At 33.1% G+C, this 13,972-nt stretch overlaps 1 protein-coding gene across 1 annotated transcript; it reads right to left on the minus strand.

Moving 5' to 3' along the window:
• Positions 1-9,380: 9,380 nt before the first annotated feature.
• Positions 9,381-11,673, minus strand: LOC131607960 (uncharacterized protein At3g61260). Its single transcript, XM_058879904.1, has 4 exons — positions 11,416-11,673; positions 10,386-11,179; positions 10,218-10,299; positions 9,381-9,834 (listed from the first exon to the last, which is right to left on the minus strand). The coding sequence occupies exons 2-4, from the start codon at positions 11,156-11,158 to the stop codon at positions 9,619-9,621; spliced, it is 1,071 nt and encodes a 356-aa protein (XP_058735887.1). The 5' UTR covers positions 11,159-11,179; positions 11,416-11,673; the 3' UTR covers positions 9,381-9,618.
• Between the last annotated feature and the right edge of the window lie 2,299 nt (positions 11,674-13,972).

The raw sequence follows: 13,972 nt of genomic DNA on the forward strand, positions 1-13,972 counted from the left end.
CGAAAGATTATTTGTTAACGACATGATAAAGTATAATGTGGCGCTGAGGTGCATAAGTAGTGCATTGAAATATAAGAATGTTGAGAATTTAATAAGTTATGGGCAAGTGTATAGAGTTACATATCGATATACTATAAAGGCCCATTCATAAAAATACAGCATTTGTTAAGCTTAATTCATAACGAGAGTATCCCACTTTTGATACTCGCTAAGATGATTTGAATAGTTTTAGAGAAGTTGATGGGAGAGCTCTTGAGACGATTGGTTGGGGGTTGTTACGACTATGGCTAGGTACAGAGGTTTCGGATCTAGTAAAAGATATCTGAAATGACCATCTATGTCTGTGAGAGGTTTGACAACAAGAGGGGAGCACTTTGACATATTCTCTTACAGAGGATATGTGAGGGGACCTAAGTACCAAGTATTATGTCGCCTCTCATTTTGGGTCCTACACCTAGAAAAGGGAGCATTCACTCGATAAGGGATTCAGATACACTCAATTATTTTAAGATATTAGCACCAGAAAAGACACCAATGACTTGAAGGGTGTCTTGATAGATTTCAAGTTTTCTAGTACTTCTGATGTGCCATTGGGAGAAAATCTATCACTCAAGTTTTCTAGTATTACTTGGAGGGTGTATGGGGGAGACCTCTGGTGGTTAATGTTCTAGCTTACCTTTATCAGACATAGGATGAGGCCTTATCTGTATATTATGGCTAGAGGTGTAGTTTCATTTTGGTTGTGGCCTTGGATTTTGATGACTTTTTATATATTAGATATTTTGTGGAGGTTCATATAAGAGTGTTAGATATGAGCTGACCTTGGTGGATTGTAGTCCCTTTTTTGCTATGGTGATTTTTCTTAGGCTTTAGGGTGTATGGCATCTGCAAGGTAGGTTATACATAGTTATCTTTCAAAATCACATACTTGATGATCATGTTGTAATTATTAAAGACCTTTTTATACTTTGATCTTATCATATGAAGCATATGTATCTATTTTTATATCATATTTAACCGTATATAAAAATTGCTTGTTGTTGTTTAACTTTTACAACTTGTCATCAAGTTTCATTTGTGAAAATATTTACTTTCTTTTATTTTTAAACAACAATATTTATTATTGTTTTGTTTAAAAACATAATGGAGTGTTACACACTACTTATGGGGTATGACCTCGTAGGTTATGTCAATGGCACGTCAGTATGCCTGGCTTCCAATGATGATGCTTACAATTGATGGAAAAGACAGGATTAATTATTCCTTTATACCCCTATTTCATATGTAGATCCAAATGTCATTGCAATGCTTTGAAATGTCAAGACTTCCAAAAAAGCTTGGATAGTCTCACCAAGATATTTGCAAGCAAAGCTTGTGCTCAAATCATGGATTTGAGTGAGTTTTTGTCTCGCCTCACAAGAGGATCCCAATCCATATTGGAATACCTCCATTGCATTAAGGTCTTATCCAATATAAATTGGCTATCACCAATTCTCTGTTAGATGATGTAGACATTATCGTTCATACTCTAAAGGCCTTATGTACAAAATAACGTGAGGTCACAGTTGTGCTCCTGACTAGATAAAATTCTATAAGATTTGATGATGTTCATGACCTACTATTTGACATTGAATTTTACTTTCAAAAGATGAAATCATTCAAGAAACACCTCTTATTGTGAGTGTAAATGCAACATAAATAGGGAATCAATATTACAACAAGTTGGCAAAACAGTTTAGCAACATCATATCCATATTTTGTTGGCTTCGAAAAAAAATACATTAGTCAATTTTGTGACAAACCATACCATAATGTCAAAGTTAGTTACATAGTCCAACTATAATTTATACTCTTGCCATGTTACTGTGCATTTTAGAGTGGATCTTAGGTTTGGGAGCCTCGCATAATATTATAAGTGATTTAGATCAGTTGCACCTCTCTAAACCTTACAAAGGTTTAAATCACCTCATTGCGGCTGATGGCTCAAGTATCCCTATATCTAACATGGGTAAAATGATTTAGAATACTCCATATCATTCTCTACATCTATCAAATGTTGTATATGTGCCAAAAATCTCAAAATTTGATGTTTGTGTGTTCCTTATGACAAACTAATTCAACTTGTTGAATTTTTCTAATGAGTTCTTGGTAAAGGACTTGAATACAATTACACCTTTTTTAAAAGAACAACATAATAATGGATTATGCCACATGCCTCAATCTCTATGCCGACCAATTATGCTCAATGCAGCAGCCTATACTCACTAACCATGGTATCATATATTGTGGCATTCTTCAGACCATGTAATGAAACATGTTACCTCCATCAACAAAATAAAGAACCATCTTGATCCATCCATGTCATGTAATAGTGCCAAGAGTCACAAACTACCATTTTCAACATCTAGCATTACAACTAAGAGACCATTTTAGCTTATTTACACAAATATTTGGGGATCCACTCCAACCACATCATTAGATGGATTTTATTTTTTATTTAAGTTTTATAGATCACTTCAGTAAGTATGTATGGCTCTATCCATTAAGGAATAAATCACATGTCTTAATTTTATTTCCATTTTTTTTTTAAAATGCTTGAACATTATTTTTAACTTCCAGTTACCTTTCTTTATTCATATAATGAGGCTGAAATTATTAAATTCAAATATTTTCTCATAGATCATCTCAAACTTCACAACACCAACATGCACGCAATAGCTAAATGCTACAACAGAAAGATGACATATGCACATTGTTGAAACAGCAACTAAACTTTCTCCTACGTATTGGTAATTTGCCTTTAAAATGTATACTTATTGAATTAACAAGTTACCAACCCCAACTTTTAACATGCAGTCTCATTTTGAAGTTATTCATAAAAATCTACATAATCCATGATATATTCATTCATTTGAATGTTTATATTTTGTGTGGCTATGCACCTACACATCCAACAAACTTCAAGCACAGCCAAACCATGAATTTTTATAAGATAAGCAAAATCTTAGTATCGCTACTTTTTTTTGAACCTACCTCACAAGTAATTTATACATGTAGACATGTTAAATTCTTTGATCATATTTTCCTCTATGTCAATCTCTCTCAAACATTACCACTACATCAACCAATTTTCACCAACATCCATCTATCACTCCATACAATAACACATGTTACAGCAACGAGCTCTCATAACCATCCATCAACCAACTCATCACCAATACAACATAATACAACAAATACCTCCCTAACACCAACACTTCAACCAATCACTGATATGTTGTTCAAAGAAGAGGTTCTCGTGCGTTATGCTCCTTCATTAGGTAATGATGTTGCACCCATAACAACTTCTTTTCATATTTCTATTACTACTAACTCAATTGCATCAAGCACATAATCTAATGCAGCACCTTAAATGATAACCAGATCCATGAACATTTTTTTCAATCTAAAAAGGATGTTTCCAAACATCCCCTAATTGACAACTTAAAACCCTCAAATTTATGTGAGGCCATGAAACATGCTCACTAGCGCAATGCTATTGATGGAGAAATTGAAGCACTCATTGAGAATGGTACATGGTAACTAATACCTCTAAAAATGATAGAAAATTGTTGGCCGCAAGTGGTTGTTTAGAATCAAAAAAAGGGTGATAGCCCCATAGATCGTTGTAAGGCATGTCTTATTGCAAAAGGTTTCACTAAGTATCATAGAATTAACTTCAAAGTAACCTTTAAACCAGTGGTAAGTCCTCAAATTATCAAAATTATTGTCACACTTTAACTTTTAAGCAAGTGAGATATGCATCAATTGGATGTTAATAATGCCCTTTCTCAAGGGGCTCTTAAAAAAGATGTCTGCATGTCACTACTACCTGGTGTGAAGGATTGCGTTTATCCTAATTATTCTTGCAAGCTGTATAAAGCCATTTATGGCCTCCGTCAAGTACGATATTTTTTGTATGATGCCCTTGAAAAATTAATTTTATCTTATAGGTTTTACACAAGTAAAAATTGTGGTTCTATATGATGTGTATGTTAATCTCTTACAAAGTTTTTGATGATGACAAATGAATTAGGAAGAATAAATTATAAGTATCACATGTCAAGAATAAACCACAAGACAAAATGTCTAAAGTTTCAGTTGAAAGACTTAAAAATAATTAAATGAAGTAATCGAAAGGACCTGAAGTTGTGAAAAAACATCGCATCCTGCACTAAGTGTTTTATCTTGTAGTTTAATCAATTAAATGTAATTTAAGCGAGATTACGTATTGAATTACTAAGGCAATACACAAACGCATCAAAACTATTTCAAACTCTATTTTTTCTTAAAATTCTTAAAACCAATTCAGGCAAGTACTAAAACAATTAAAAAGAACTTCGACCAATTAGAAAAGCTAAACTCATTATCTAATCAATTAGGACTTTTAATCAATTAGGTACATACTCCTTGTCTTTTATTCATCCAAAATTATTTGCTCTTCTATTTTTTGTGCAAGTGTCTTCCTTTATTTATTTTATCATAATTGTTATGGCTCCAAGAAAGATCTTCATATTGGAAATCCTTCTTCAAAAGGCTTCCTCATTCAAGAAGAGAAAAAAATTCCAACCGTTAGGTGCTCAGATCACTCTACATGGATGAGAAGTTTGTCAAATATTTCTCTCATTATGAAAAAATTTGTCATGAGTTTCTTAGAGAATTCTTCATCGAAAAACTAGATCTGGTTATCCAAGGCATATCCAAATTTTCTACACAAACATCAAGTATGAAGGCATATATATTACATCAAGAATTGGTGAAACCAAGATTAGTTTCACCATGAAGGAATTTGGGGTTATGTGTAAGATACCCACTTAGGGAAGAACCTGTAATTGTGAATGCTCCTGATGATGCTCTCATTTTTTTTATCAAGTTGTTGTTATTGGAAGTTTCATTATTAATCAAATTCTAGTAGATAAACTTCCTCTCAAGATGAAATTTATGAAATCAAGATGTCGTATCATGCATCACCTTATAACTCGTGTGCTATATCCAATAAGGCAAATTTGTGATGATCTCCTAAACAAAGATGTAATACTTATTTGCATGCTAACTCAAAATTTTCAAGTTAATTGAAAACTTATGAAATGATTCGCTACATGTTCAAGTGTCAAAGGAAAATTCAGTAGAGCTTCCCTATAGAAGTTTGATCACCAAGTTCTTGGTTAAAGTTGTGATCTTTTTATGGGGATTTTAACCACCCCAATTCTTTATCTATGTTTCTTTATTTTTTCCACCTCATTGGAAGATGATTTTTCATTATCAAAATAGGAGAGAATATGGATCTATATACTTGCACGTATAATTGTCTACAACCGTCAAATGTTCATGATGGTTTTGATGGGCATGATGTGAAATGTTCATCTAAAGTAATAATCAAGTTGTTATACAAAGGTCAAGTTGTTATGTTTGTGAGATCAAGATGTCAAAGCCAATTTTAGTGAGGATAGCACCGAATTTCAAATGGCATGTAGTGGAATCCTAATGATATATATCAAGCAATCTCTGATGATGATGCTTATGAAGAAGCTCTATTAAACCTAATCAACCAGAAAAAGCCAAGTCCCATATAAAGTATTGAATCAATTATGAATCGAGCAAGATATCTTGAAGAATCAAAGATTGTGAAATAGAAGAAGTGTGAAAGCTCATATGCTCAGTGTTTGAGTGATCTGATTATTGTAAACATATTAGAGTGATTCTTGAATCACTAAGGTAATACAAACACACACACAAACATACACTCACCTAAAAATATTTGAAACCTCTCTAAATTTTCTAAAAACTCCTTAAAACCTGTAGAGGAACCATCAAGGTGTTTGTGGAATTGAACAAGAATGTTCTTAATCATTTAGGAAACTTGTATACACTTCCTAATAAATTAGGGAAATTAATCAAATGATTAAAGTAATGCATAAATCTTCTTAATCAATTAAGAACACTCCTAATTGATTAAGAGACATAACTGTTGTAGGGCTTCCCTTTTGGGAATTAGAATTCTTATTTTTTAAGCTCAAAATTGATTAACGATATGGCTTAATTGATTAGCTCATTTCAAGGCCCACAAATATTTTTACTTTTTGAGCCAAATTTTTCTCCTATAAATAAAAGACTTCATTTCACTTTCAAAATACACCTTCACTTTCAAAATACACCAGAAAACATATTTTTATATACTTTATTTCTTTTCAGTCTCTCTCCATTTCATTTCCCTCTTTTTCATGAAAATTTGCTAGTGCTTTGAGAGCAAAAATCATTAGTGAGGCTTTTATTCGTTAGGGTGTGTGGGTTATTATGTAATTTACTCAAGAGGACTTTCTCACTTGTGTAATATCTCTTTGCAAGAAGTTGTTATTTGGTTCATGAGCTAATTCAATAAAATCTCTTCTTTGGTTTGTGAGATTAGCTTGTTAAAATCCTCATTTGATTTGTGAGCTCAGCCCAATGTAAAATCTCTCATTTGATTCATGAGATTGTCCGTTAAAATTTCCAATTGGTTCTTAAGCTCAACCTAGTGCAAAAGTTCTGTTCAGTTTTGATATTGCCCTAATATGGAATCTCGTATTTAGTTTAAAGGATAATCATTATCAAACTCCTCTTTGGTTAAAAGAAGATTTGTGGCCATAACATATGAAAAGATCATATCTAATATAATTAAAACTCTCAAGAAGAAATTATTGGGTACACGAGTAGGCCAAGTGGTTAGGCTAAACTTGTATAAATCCTTATGCAATTCTCTAAACCTTTATCCCTTTATATTTATGTTATTTAATCTGATATTTGTTTCTTTATTTATCTGGTTACCTATTATTTGTTTGTTTTACAAACTCATTTTAACACTTTCATTTATCAAAGAATTTTTAATTGCACATTATTTTTAAACCTCCAAAATTTCCCCCTCTTGTGTTTAGAATCACTTGCTAAGCAAAAAGGTGTCTATAATAATTCTTCCTTTTATGACTGGTAATGACATGTCCTACATCATTTGTGAAGCCCAAATCTTCATCTTCCATGTCAAAAATAAAATCCTTTTCTGAGAGAAAGTCTTGGTAGATAAGTAGTTAGTGAAACTCTTTTAGGAGTCACTTTTAGTAAATATCTTAATATAGTCTGCTTCAGAGTCAAAGAAGTACGCATTTGTTGAAGCATATTTATGAGCACAATTTTTGTACCTTCTTGTTTATGCACGATGCTTTGATTCATGTTAGATTTTTGTGGAGATGGTGGGTTGCAGGTTTGGTTTGTGGTTATGATAGGTTAGACATGAAAGTTGAAAAAAATGGTTTTTGGCTCAGATTTTGTAAAGTGACAGTGAAGGATAGAGAGAAAGATGTGGTAAGTTATGAGCAATTAAGTGTGAGATGGTGGATTTTGAAATTTGAATTGATGGGGTAAGGTGAATTAAGCATAAGTAACGTATTTTTACAGTCAGACATTTCACAAGACCATTGGTTCACGCAACAATAATTATGGAGCATGTAATCATGATACAATAATCCAATATAGTGCGCACAACCACTTGTCCACTCCCCAAAATTCTTTTCTTCTCTTCATATGAAAAAACACATTTTCTCTCCCTCTCTATTCCTACTTTTCTTTTCATTTTCTTCGGGAAATAATTCTAAAAGAATACTTCTTCTTCTTTTTTCCCACAAGCCTAACTTCCACAAAATCTTATTAACCCATGCAATATCTTGGGTGATGAGTCCTCTCACAACATAGCTCATCATTGTCGTATCTTTTCTCATAATCTACCAACATCAAATAACTACATAGCAAAAATCAAACTATTATAGAATGCCTCCTAATAGTTCTTAAGCTAATGTTTTTCACTTATTATTTAGAATAATTTTTTATAAAGCATCTTTTAAACAAATTTTACTTTAAAAATCTTACATATATTCACAAGTAAATGTATAAAATAAAATCATCAAGAATTGGAATTACTAGAATTAACTAAAAGATGACGTGTTTAAGGCAAGACAGACTGAACGAATAGGTGGGGCGGACTTTGGCGGACGACAGGTTTTGGCGGGACAAATATTTACGGGGCGACGGGTTTTGGCGGGACGGGCATTGTTGAGCGACTGACCCAAAATTATAACCCAACCCGCCATTTTATGACGGGTGCGCGGGCCGGCCCGACGGATCACAGGCAATTTTGCCACCCCTATTCCCAACACACTCTAACGCACACATACTCTCATTCGTAATACAACCCACTTACAGCATCAATACTTTAATCTCATTTCCGATAAATACAGATCACCCAACAACAACAATTTAAACCCTAATTTCTCTCTCAAACACCATACACAACCCCCTAATACATACTCATACACACAACTAACACCTTTATCAAACTAAAATTTTCAAACACCTCAACAACAAATTTCATAGCAAATCCATCCCCACAAACAAACTTCCACTACTCCTCCATTGAAACTTCCATACTCCTCCATTGAAACATCAATCCCGCCAACAACTCGACTCAATATTAATTCACTTCATGCCACTAATGAAATTTTGAAAGCGAAGAGTTTATACAACTTATGCACCAAGTGTCACTATATGTAAATGTCATACTAAATGCAAGGTTGGCCCAATCAAACATGAGGTCTCAATCTAATTTAAAAAATTGGTCTAGTCTTTTTTAAAAGAATACACTTATAATAATTAAAAATGACACAAAAAATATAATTATATGTTAATAAAAAAGATTTTTTTATAATTATTTTAACTTTGATGAATCTTATTTTTTTAATTATATTAAATTTTTATTATAATATTTTTTATTTATTGAATTTTTTATATATTAATGTAAAAAATAATTAAACTTTTTAAATTTAGATGACCTCTAAAATTTGGGACCTGTGCTGTAAAGTCTGTTGTTCTTGTATAGAGCGCCGGACGTGACTAAATGCATCAAGTGAAGCCTACTTCCTAGCCACCATTAAGTGGAAATGACCAAGGAGTACCTAATAGGAGTGTGCAACAAAGTGTACCTCGATGTGGAATCGATAGTCATCTTAACCAACGACAACTTTAAAATAATTTCTTTAATTTTGTAATCAAGTTTTTTAACTCATTTCAACTGTTCATTTTAAAACTCTCTTTTCTCTAACTAGTAAAACTAGCATAAATGTTAAGAAATTGAAATAGAAAATGTTAATCCTCTCCCATGCCTTTTTCCAATGCTCATGTAGTGACCAATTTTACTAACTACAAATGCTAATCGTGTCTATTAAATATTGAATCTATTAATCAAAACTACTAATGCTTTTGCTAGGACATACCAAGAGAACAAATACAAGCAACATCTAATCTACAAAATTATAAAGTAGTATCATAAATATATTGGACTACATTCAAATGGTTTAATATTTCATACAACATATAAATTACACATATGAGTCTGCAAATCCTAACTCAACTGCCAAAAGCCAATATTGCTAAGTTGGACATCATCACCAGGGTTTGAACCCTCATACTCACAGTCGTGTGTGTGAGTTTTTAGTAGTTATTATTACTTTGTCTATTGGCCAAAAAAGAAAACTACACATGAATTTCTAGTAATTGCTACCAGCAAATGGAAGGCAACTTAAAAGTGAAAGAGAATGAAGAAGGCACATGTCCTGTCCTTCTTATATACTCTACTTTCTCAGTAGTCTTCAAAGCATTGTCATTCAGTTTCACTTGTGCATTAGCTCTCTTCTCTTCAGCTATTCTCCTTGTTGCAGCCATTTTATTTGTTAACTTTTCTTGTGCAATAGCTTTCATTCTTTCAGCTCTCACCTAGTAGTAATAATAATCATATCAACAAAATAATCCCACAAATCCTAAATAGTAGTACTACTGTTTTCTATGCAGTGCATTGGGAAAGGTCCATGCCATGCTGCTTTTTTTTTATATCTTTTTCAGGAATAATTCTCTTTGTCAGTGTATTTCACAGAACTTTCAACTTTATACTTATGAATTCTCTTTGTATACAAGAAAGCAGAACTTGAAAATATGAGCCATAATCCAATGCCTTAGAGAAAAGGTTAATATCATTGTGGCAATAATTGAAGGAAAACATTTGCACTACATCATAAACAAGATTTGGAGAATGTGAATTTCTTAATAATGCTCATGTTATGTATATGCTATGTTACTATAAGAATCACAATGATAGATACCTCCATTTTCTTCATTTCCATTTCAGCTTTTCTTATCTGATGATTCTCCCAAGCTTGAATCTTCATCTCTTCGCGCTTAAACCTTTAAAAGAGTTTTCACAATGGTGTTTATGTCGGTAGATACGTTCAGATAAGTCAATATAAATAGACTAAGTGTAAGATGATTACCTAGCCGTATACTTGGCGCGTTCGGCTTCATCCCAAGCCATTGCTCTACATTCTAAAGGACCCATTTTTCTAGCTTGATCATCAATCTTCATATTCTTTTCAACCATATTACAAGGACTTGATCCTTCACCACATTGTCTAGTTGCTGTGCCACCATTACCTGTTGATGCAGCTTCCATTTGCAACAATCCATTTTGATTCCTCATTGGAGTTGAAGTACCTGAGTGAATTGGACTTCTAGTTGTAGGAGTTGTTGCTCTAATAGGTGTTGTAGTTCTTGAAGGCTCTTGACTAGCAATAGGTGTCATCTCAGTCCCCATGTCTCTAAAACATATTGATTGAACATGGATTGTGTCCTTGTTATTCATTCTCCAAATCGATTCCTCGCATTCTACTTTCTTGGTTTCTTCTTCTACATATTCGGTACTAGTCGTTGTCATGAATTCGCGGCATCCATCATCGTCATCCTCTTTTTGCGGCACGGGAGCTATCAGTCTCAAATCATCTGCATTCGAGTTTCTGGGCTTGCTTTTCGATTGGCTTTTCTCTCCGCCTTTCGATAAACCAACTAGCCATTTTTGCGCGTCGTCCCATTTAGACGGAGTCGGTTTTCCCATATTCATTCGATGATGATTCGAAACACGAGCACTAGCAGCAGCAGTAGTAGTAGTACTAGTAATACTAGTAGTAGTAACATCTTTTCCTTTGTGAGTATCTTGTGCTACTGATCCATGGTTACTACTATAGCACCCCTTGTCTTCCACAAATCTCATTCTCAAAAGTTTTGTTCAAAGCTTAAACAAAGAGAGAAACAACAATAAAAACTCTCAGTCCAAATTTCAATCTATTGAGAGAATCACTATGCTCTAATGAAATCTATGAGACTATGTCAATAAATTTGGGGGAAAAGCCTTATCTAGATTATGAAGAAGCAAAACAGAAGTAACAAAATAGATTCATATATCAAAGAAGGAAGGAACAATCAAGTAAGAAGCAACATAGAGTTAAAGACATTAAGAGAATGATGTACCTTATTAGTAGTTGAAAACCATGAAAATGTGAGAGTTGCAGAGAGAGGAGTGAATTTGAGATCCATTGAAGATTATAATATAGTGACACTAATTAACAAAATATCCTACTCATAGTTCAGAAAAAGGGAGGGGGGCCATTTAGCGAGAGCCATATTTGAGTTTGTGTAAAACAGACTACTGCACACGGTCTAAAATTTATCAAGATTAAAAATTCATAAAATATGACTTCATAAAAATTATCAAAGTTAAATTGTAGTTAAATAAAATCTCTATTTATTTTATCTGTTAAACTGTGACTAATCTGTACAGAAACATAAAATAACAATTTACCTTGGAAATTGAAGATTATTAATAATATTACTGAGTATAATGCAGGTGCCAGCATGTGCATATATCTAGAAAACAAAGGAATCATCATGGTAAAATTGAATTGGTTTATTGATATATGTGTCAGACTGAGAGACAAGAACACCAGTACTATGCTATTTTCTACTGTTTTCAAAGAGAGTTAAAATTGATGGTTGTACTTTTAACGGTTATAATAGATCTAGTGTAGATAAAAGAATATCATGCATGAGGTGTGATGAGTGGACACGTGGACGGTGGAAGATTAACAAGAGCATAGAGGATCTGTGATACTTCTGAAATGAGGGTATGATAATAGAGGTTTTCTGACCTTTTCACATGGCAATAAGATGCTTCATTCCAAACTTGTGACAGTTTCATAAATTTTATTGTTTTGTTTGGGGCCCAAATTCTCCAAATATGATACCAATAGACATTGATGATTTTTTCTAGTACATGAAAAATATGCTATTTTTATTAACTCTAACATCAGTTCTCAACTATATGTATCTTAAAAAAATAATCAAATTTAACAGTACATTTTAAATGATAACACTTTCAAAAAGTATTATTAAAAGTATACGTTTATATAGTTATAATTTATTGACAGTGTAAAACTTTTTACTTAGTAACGGAAGAATGTAGATTCTCTGCTGTCACTGATGTACGCATTCACGCATTCGGTGTTTTCAGGTAGTAATAAAATGGGAGAGTGATGAGAATTAAATGACATTGTACAATGTGAGTTTGGGAGAAAGAATGGTATGGGGCCATACTCTGGTTGGTATCTGCCATACTGTGCCAAGTGAAAATGATACAATTGACAAACAGACAAATAAATGTTTTGGTGCAAGAAGGAAAAAGAAAAAACAAGTTGTTTTTGTTTGGTTGTTTAGTTTGTTTGATTTGGTTATCTCCTCCCAACTACCATCCAAAAAAACACTCACCAGATAAAATTAGGTAAATGGCTTTTCAGAATCTTATCTTACTATTTTCTTGTTAGTTTAATTTTTGTAGTTTTCAATGTTAAATTTGTTATTTATCTTTGTAAATATTGTTAATAGGTTTGGCTTCAGTTTGTATCTAATGTTGTTAGTAACATGTTGGTGTGTTCATTAAGTTTGGTTTGTATTATTGAGAATGATAATGTGGGCTACTCACAGACTTTAGACAAGAATTTTTGAAGTGTTCCAATGTGTTGGAAAATATTGTGCATCAGCCCTATAAATTAGGATCACCACAAACATCTATTGTATCACATCTATTGTATCACATCAAGTATCACCAGTAATCATCAATTACATATCTTGAACATAAAACACAAGTATTAGAGAATAACCATGAATATAGGTAGACCTGAGCTGTTTGAAGACACATTGTTTTCAGGGTGTACTTGCGGTTTGTACAATAAAAGTGACTTTTGCATGTGATAAGTAGAGTAAAAGGTATTTTGGTTTATGATATTTAAATAAGTGATTCTTTGACCTAACTCTTTATTTAAATATTTATAGCTTTAGCTCTTTCGTCGAGGGTGTGAGTCTTTTTGCCTATAACCTCGGTCATGTGCAACATGATTGTGACTCGTTAGAGAGTATGGTGAATGACTTATCCTTTCAATGTAGGAGGTGCGGTTAGTCCATCAGTGAGATTCATGACTATTAGGCTATGACAAGGATAGTTCTGCTAGTTGTTCGAATGTGTTTTGTGTCATCCTCTGTCAAGTTTGACACATGTGCTCCCAAATTTGACACATATGTGACCTCACCCAAACTCTTTTTCATTCCTCTCTATTCTGATTACGAGATAGAGGGCTAATGGCTGAAACCATTGATACTTAATCTACTTAATTTGATTGGATTATAACAGTCCGCAATCCCATTATCATGAAACTTGTAAAGGCAAAGTGGTTAAAAGAGGGACATAATAGTTCATTGTTCTTCAAGCACGAGGTATGTGAGAACAAAGTGGTTACGGGAGGGACATAATAGTCTACAGTTCTTCAAGTACGAGGGTTGTATAGGTGAAGTGGTTATGGGAGGTGAGTTAGCAAGGTTGTGATCCTACATGATCAAGGTTGTAGTTATTCTAAGTTGTTTGATTTAATGAAGATGGTTTGATTTAATTATTTAAAGGATCTTATAAAATGTTTTAAACTTCTTATTAAAGCTGACTGGGAAAAGACCGTTTCATCTGATCCACTGGTTTGCATGC

The sequence above is a fragment of the Vicia villosa genome, linkage group LG5 (genome assembly GCF_029867415.1).
Source record: "Vicia villosa cultivar HV-30 ecotype Madison, WI linkage group LG5, Vvil1.0, whole genome shotgun sequence".
NCBI classification, from domain to species: domain Eukaryota; kingdom Viridiplantae; phylum Streptophyta; class Magnoliopsida; order Fabales; family Fabaceae; genus Vicia; species Vicia villosa.